The sequence below is a fragment of the Camelina sativa genome, chromosome 6, assembly GCF_000633955.1.
Source record: "Camelina sativa cultivar DH55 chromosome 6, Cs, whole genome shotgun sequence".
Taxonomy (NCBI): domain Eukaryota; kingdom Viridiplantae; phylum Streptophyta; class Magnoliopsida; order Brassicales; family Brassicaceae; genus Camelina; species Camelina sativa.
In genome coordinates, this window is record NC_025690.1 from 19,250,674 (window position 1) to 19,258,010 (window position 7,337).

General features: G+C 37.9%; 3 protein-coding genes across 3 annotated transcripts in view; 1 reads left to right on the forward strand and 2 right to left on the reverse strand.

Moving 5' to 3' along the window:
• The window catches only part of LOC104792319 (protein Brevis radix-like 1), a 6,147-nt gene extending 5,388 nt beyond the window's left edge, over nucleotides 1-759 (reverse strand). Inside the window, exon 1 of the mRNA XM_010518435.1 lies at nucleotides 374-759. The gene's annotated coding sequence lies outside the window, so the exon portion shown is untranslated. The remainder of the gene's footprint in view (nucleotides 1-373) is intronic.
• Nucleotides 1,567-2,722, forward strand: LOC104792320 (upstream activation factor subunit UAF30-like). Its single transcript, XM_010518438.2, has 2 exons — nucleotides 1,567-1,916; nucleotides 2,367-2,722. The coding sequence occupies exons 1-2, from the start codon at nucleotides 1,698-1,700 to the stop codon at nucleotides 2,490-2,492; spliced, it is 345 nt and encodes a 114-aa protein (XP_010516740.1). The 5' UTR covers nucleotides 1,567-1,697; the 3' UTR covers nucleotides 2,493-2,722.
• On the reverse strand, nucleotides 2,790-7,273 carry LOC104792321 (arabinosyltransferase XEG113; the record flags this gene model as incomplete). The annotated part of the gene is given in 13 exon segments (XM_010518439.2): nucleotides 2,790-3,175; nucleotides 3,268-3,354; nucleotides 3,454-3,573; nucleotides 3,655-3,753; nucleotides 3,834-3,947; nucleotides 4,038-4,091; nucleotides 4,183-4,277; nucleotides 5,110-5,245; nucleotides 5,329-5,585; nucleotides 5,721-5,826; nucleotides 5,913-6,118; nucleotides 6,209-6,526; nucleotides 7,094-7,273. Coding segments are annotated over 13 exon segments (1,935 nt in total). The 3' UTR covers nucleotides 2,790-3,007.

Genomic DNA, 7,337 nt, shown 5'->3' on the forward strand with positions numbered 1-7,337 from the left:
TAAAAAAAAAAAGAAAGCAAAAGTAAAGTAGCAAAAAACAGTAGTCAAGACCAGAGAAACTTTGATATGAAAGAAAATGAAGATTTTCCAAGAAAAAGAAAGAAGACTGAAAATTCTCCTTTTGCCTAGGAGTTGATCTGGTGGTCAGGAAAAATGGATAAAGATTTGGGGTAATGTGTTTGTTTGCCACTAATCAGAAGAACCACGATTTAAAACAATCAATCAAAGATGTAATGAATGAAGTAGAATGCAACAGTTCAATCAGCGAAAATAAATTCAGAAATGAACCAAAAAAAAAGTTTGATATATAAAGGTTTGAAACTAAGTGACGACCAGCTAAGAAAGAAACGAAGGAATTTGTTCTGAGTCGTACCTGTATCACAACGTCTTCTTGGACCGGAATCAAACTCAAACAGCAACAATATCGTCTTCGTCAAGAGAGGATTTTAAAATACGAGTATAGAGAAACAAAAATATAAGTAACCGGGTGACCAGGTGTAGATGTTACACGGAGGTTCGGGTTATGATTTAAAAGAGAAGGATGACGGAGAGAAAGGGAGAAGACATTTGGAGGACTTTGGCCGTGAGTTATTTATACTAATATGTTGAGGAAAACAACAACAAAAACAGAAGAAAAAGATATTAACGGCGTTACGACGTGAGTTGACGGAAGATACACTTTATTTTTTATTTTTCTTTGAGTAAACGATGAAATATGGTCTCGAGAATAGACGGCAACGGGGACCCATTTGGTGTTTGCCGGTGACGGACCTCAAAGCAGAGAGAGAGAGAGAGTGAGAGATTTGTTTTTCATCTTTACTTACGTGTGCAGGAAGTAGGCTACGTGGCGGTTTTTGATTGGCTAACTATAGTTTTAAACGGGTCGGGTACTACGGTCGCATCATCAACAACGTTTTTTTCTTTGTTCGTTTTTTCTTGCCTTTGGTCTCTTTATTAAAAGCGTTTTTAGTTAGAGAGGAGAAGAATCATGTGTGTCAAATATTTGAATTTGTTCTTGTTGGGGATAATTTGCAATCTTTTAATCGGTTCCAAATGCTTAATAGCTGAATTAACATGATCAAATTAAATTTTAAAAGGGTTTTTAGGTGATTTGGTGTTAAATAATTAAGTTATTTGATAATTTACATCTTAATCAATTTAATTTTGTAGATCTTTAAAGTGTATCGTATGTAAATCATGAACTGCGTGATTTGTATTCGAATTAATTAATCCCTATTATCAAAAGATTTTGAGACTATACGGTCCAAATGGGGTTTTGCCTTACAATCCAAATCATGAACTGGCTAATCACAAGTTAACTGAACTATATTGATAATTAATCAGCTAGGAATTCTGGTCAAACTAACCTCCAACATCTCAATTATAGATATGTCCACCTAAAAAACTAAAGATGAGATATTTTTAACATTAACGGATTTGGGTACCTACTACTACTAGAAAAATTTCCAAAATAGGCCCATAATATTGGTTTGAAAGGCCCAAAATAAGAAGATCCAAAGCCCATTAAACCATCAAAAGGGCAGAGTCGGAGTCAGGGAGAGAGAGAGAGAGAGAGACTGAAACGCTTACATTTTCAAAGTCTGGGTTTGATCTAGGGTTTTAGACACAGAGAGAGAGACCTCCCTTCCCAAATTCAAAAACACAGTGTAATAAAGAAGAAGAAGAAGAAGAAGAAAATGGCGACAGTTTCGAGGGTTATTGGAGCTTGCAGGGTACTGATGGCGAAAGCCGCTTCTTCCTCCGGCGTTGTTGAAAGCAGTCGTAAACAAATTACTGGCATTCAGAAGGCTGTTCCCATTTCTCAGCCGCTCGCTCTGTTTATCGGAGAAAACGAAGTCTCCCGTACAACCGCCGTCAAGAAAATCTGGGAATACATCAAGCTTAATAATCTTCAGGTTAGGGGTTTTTTTTTTTTTTTTCTTTTCTTCCTCGAAATTTATGAGTCTTCTCTGTGTGTGTTCTTCTGGATTTTGGGGGAATTGATTGATCTAGGAGAGCTTCCTTTTAGGGATTCATTAGAAACTTTGATTTGCATTTGTCTTGTCCTGAAGAAACTCAGAATGGTATAACAAGGGTTTTGTGTGATTAGCATTTTAATTAAGCTTATCTTTGTGAATCCAGCTTAAACTATCCTGCTTATGATTTGATTCCTCAGTGAACATTTCAAAGCCTAAAACTTTTTAAGCTATATGTATGTCCTACTTCCTGTTGTGTGAAGAAATCACTATTGGTTTTGGGCAATGATGTATATGAAAAGTTGTGTTAGCCTTACCTCTGATCTTTGATTTTGAGAGATTTATGATTTTTCAAACACAATATTATTTGTTTTTATTTGTTAATGTTAGAATCCTGAGAACAAGAGGGAGATTCTATGCGATGAGAAACTGAAGACCATCTTCAGTGGGAAAGACACCGTCGGGTTCCTTGAGATTGCCAAGCAATTGTCTCAACATTTTCCCAAGTCTCGTTGATTTCTCTCTTATTGTCATTTATCCTTATTATAAGACTGTTTAGCTTCTTCTATTCCTATTATCATCCAAGAAACGGTTCTCCTTTTTTTTGTTGTTGGTATCTTCTTGTTGGTGATTTCTATTGGTTATTTATATAGACTACCTACTCAGTTCCCATCTGTCTGAGACATTTATGTATCGATTGATGATGATCCAAGGTCAGTTTAGTTTATGGTTTTGTGTCTTTAAAACTTGTGTCTGTACTGTAACAACTTCGAAATTGATCACAAAATTGACCAATTATATGACATAAATCTACAGAGAAATTTTATATATATAAAAAAAAATGACAATTTCCTTTGTGTCCAAATCTATTGTTATAACATCATGATACATTTGAGTAAAAAGACAAAGATAAGAAAGAGACAGTTTCACAGTTGTAGGATAGAAGGCTGGCCGTAAAAAAGAAAGAAAATAACTCCCTAAAGTCTCCTTGTGACTCAAGGAAACATGTAAGCTTCTTGCCGGTTATGTTATCATAGAGGAGGATGATCTTCTTCTGGTGTCTGTGGAGGAACCGGTTTCCAACCAGGTTTCTCGTCCCAATACATATCGTAGTATATGTGTCCCGGAGTTTTGTTCTCCTCACAACACCATATTCCCACATATCTCTTTACCCGTTTTCTGAACTTCTCTTCTCGCTCCTGCGCACAAAACCAGATTAGGTCAGATCAGATTTTACATATTGTCTCTCAACATGTATAAATTTGTCTCACGGTTCCAAAGATCTACTTACCTTGTCGGAGAATCCAGCGAAAGCATCTTCAACTGAAGAAAACTTGATCACTTTGACATCGTCGAAGAATGAGAATATTGCCTTGAACTGCAGGTGGCACGAAACAAAGTGATTAGGCCAAGCCGTAGATTACTTTGACATATATATTATTTAAGAGTGATAGGTAGCTAAAGAAATCTTAGTTACCGTATCTTCATTGCTCCGCTTTGGGAACTTAAGAACTCGAGAGGGGCTTGTCTTATTTGAAGCCTCACATTCATCTTTTCCTTCTTGACAAAGCTGAACATCAAGCCATGACTCTTTTACCTGAAAAATAATTTAATTTCTGAGGAGATTCTTCTGAAACGAATAATTAGAAAACAACCATTTTTCCGCAGCTTAAATTACTTGTTTCGGCAATGCAGGGTTATCTAGAAAAGAATACTCTCTGATACCAATCCCAGGGCCAAACTCATCCTCCGGAAGCTCCTTAAGCATGATATTGACCTGTAATTGAAATCCATCAGGGTGTACTATTATGAGACACTTGCTGAGAAAACATGCTTCAACATTATTACAAACACTACCTCAAATACATGATCAAGAGGGCAGATGAAAGGTTGCCGTGTCATAGATCCCTGAAGTGTACCAGGATGCCCAAACCAAAGCCTATCTAACCTGCACCATATTGGTGGCATCACCTGAAAACATTGTAGAAACCAACCAGTTCTAAGTAAAAACTGAATCATTATCTCTAGGAAATATGCATATAAGCTGTTGAGTAGACTCACCAGTGTACGATTAAGAAGAGACGCAATGGCTAGAGCTGATCTGATCTGTTTCATCTGTAAAATGGACCAAAGATGGGTGTAAATTAGAAAGGTGGTCAAGTTGATATATAGTTCTAAGGGACCATGGTAGTTTAGTAGACGTTACTTGGTGATTAACAAGGATAAAATGTGATTCAATGGTATGCTTCCCGTCAAGTAACAAGCTCTTTGGAATAGATGGTTTGAACGCCATGAAACCTCCTGCGTTGTGTTGGAGATTACAATATTGATTTTGGCTTTTCCCATCTTTGGAATAGATAATTTGAACAAAAATAATTTTACTTGGTGAATCGTAATATTCTGGTGGGTCATAGAAAACCATTCCCTCTCGAAGCCTGTGACGTTTTCCTTCAGTACCTGCATACTGGAATGTTGTATGCAAAGCGTATGGTTCTAGCCTGAGCTGTTGATACATAGCCTGCCACAGAAAACCGAAGGTACCTAATAGGCCATTGTTGAACACAAAAGAACCGCAAAAATAGGAATCATGTAGAAAGGTACCTGAACAAAATAAGTATGGCCACTGCAGAATATGCTAGCGGGCAAAATTCCAACCTTGAGATTTCCATCATAAGCATAGAAAAGTCCACTATCCCCATCCACAGATGGACCTAGCTGCCTCCTAACAATCTCATTGAACCCATTTTGATCCCAAACCTTATCGTCTGCTAAGAGGATTTCTTTCCATTCTTTTGCCAACTTTTTAGCAGATTCTGTTGGCCGCCAATGGAAAATTCCTATGTTGTAGGCAGCACCAACTTTCAAAGTCCAAGACAAAGAACGGTTGAGAAGACTGTTAGTAGTAGCCATGTAACAAATTAACTGCTTTTTCAGAATGATAAAGGACTTTAGATGGGAAAATAGGGAAATGCATATCTTTAGCTAAAATCTACCTTGTTGCCATATGTCCAAACTGTCATCTATGACAGTAGGCACANCGCCATGAAACCTCCTGCGTTGTGTTGGAGATTACAATATTGATTTTGGCTTTTCCCATCTTTGGAATAGATAATTTGAACAAAAATAATTTTACTTGGTGAATCGTAATATTCTGGTGGGTCATAGAAAACCATTCCCTCTCGAAGCCTGTGACGTTTTCCTTCAGTACCTGCATACTGGAATGTTGTATGCAAAGCGTATGGTTCTAGCCTGAGCTGTTGATACATAGCCTGCCACAGAAAACCGAAGGTACCTAATAGGCCATTGTTGAACACAAAAGAACCGCAAAAATAGGAATCATGTAGAAAGGTACCTGAACAAAATAAGTATGGCCACTGCAGAATATGCTAGCGGGCAAAATTCCAACCTTGAGATTTCCATCATAAGCATAGAAAAGTCCACTATCCCCATCCACAGATGGACCTAGCTGCCTCCTAACAATCTCATTGAACCCATTTTGATCCCAAACCTTATCGTCTGCTAAGAGGATTTCTTTCCATTCTTTTGCCAACTTTTTAGCAGATTCTGTTGGCCGCCAATGGAAAATTCCTATGTTGTAGGCAGCACCAACTTTCAAAGTCCAAGACAAAGAACGGTTGAGAAGACTGTTAGTAGTAGCCATGTAACAAATTAACTGCTTTTTCAGAATGATAAAGGACTTTAGATGGGAAAATAGGGAAATGCATATCTTTAGCTAAAATCTACCTTGTTGCCATATGTCCAAACTGTCATCTATGACAGTAGGCACAACTTGATCGCTTGATGTCAAAACATCAGCATCCGGGTATCGAGCCAAATAAGGCATAGGATCCTGTCACATGGATATTATGTGAATAAATTCTATAAAGGAAGATGACAAGACGAATAACAGCGTTAACTAGTGTTCTGTATTAGTACCTTAAGCCACACCATGTCAGTGTCACACATTAGTAGCTCGTAACCATAAGGCAAGACAGAATCTATGAGAATAACTTTTTCTCTTCCCATTTTGTGAAATGTTGGAGAACCCCACCCAACATCCACTGTGCTCATATGGCTTCCCATGTCAAAGACCGGCACGCCTTTCCAGTACAAAGCCTCTAATAACTTAGTATCCATTGCACCTATAAAGCGCCGTCCAATAAAGTTACTTCACTTACAGAAAGACAGAGAAATGGACAATAAGACAATAGATATTAGAAGTGAAAACTTACCAATTAGAATATTGGAGAGATCTAAATCAGTCAAGTGTTTAACCCAAGTCAAGATGAAATCCATGAAAGCATAGTTCCCAAAGGTCACTATTATGACATTGTCCTTCGCCCTTTCCCCAAACAATTCTTTCGTCAGTTTAAAGGTTTCAAGAGGTGGCATCTTCTTGTCCCGAGGAGGAGACACCCAAATTTTACCCAAGGATTTGCCTTGAGCCTCCTCCAAAACTGGCGGTGGCAGTGCTTGTAGTGGTGGTGGTGGTGCAACTGGTAACTCCAACGTCACATTTTCTTGTGGAAGACTGTGAATCCGGCCAGCAGCTACAAAGAAAACTCATGAATAGATCGTACATAATGTGAAAACCAAAAAAATTTAAGCTTCTACTGCTTAGTGAGATTGATGTATACTCAAGCAAGCTCATCTAGCCTAATACAATTGAACTGAAATGTAGTGTCGAAGAGTAAGTAACACTAGACATAAGAAAAACCAAAACTTTAACAGGCACCTTGAGCAATCAAATGCAGATCCAAGTACATTGGTTAATCACTTAATCAGATTCAAAAGCAGAGATGAAAAATCAACTAAAAGTGATCAAAAAGTCACAACCCATCTCAGGTTATATAGCAAATCCAATGTAATCAAACAATAAAGAACTGATCCTGAAACGAATACTGAGATTTAAAAGGTCAACGGTGAGCTCGAATTAGAATCAGACAGAACTAAAGAACCTAACTACCAAAATCACACCTAATAATTAGACATCAATAAGCTTTTTACAGAATCAAACTCAGACCGCAAATTCCAATTCTTAAACAATGCAAAGCAGAGATAAACCAAAACACACAATACATGCACACAGAGAGTGAGAGAGGAGAGAGAGAGGTTACTGAAGAGAGGAGGAGAAGAGAGAAAGGAGGATGAGCCATTGGTGGGAGAGTAAATAGCTGAGAAGACATAGAAAGAAGAGACGAGAACGCCGATGATCACCGTCGCGTAGATCGTCAAGAACAGAGGTTTCGAATTCGTGGCTTCGCGAAACCCATTTCGCCAACCCTCCACCATTATTTTTCCAATTTCAATCTTTCTTCTTCTTCCTCAAATCTCCATTACAGAAAAGATTTTATCCTTTGG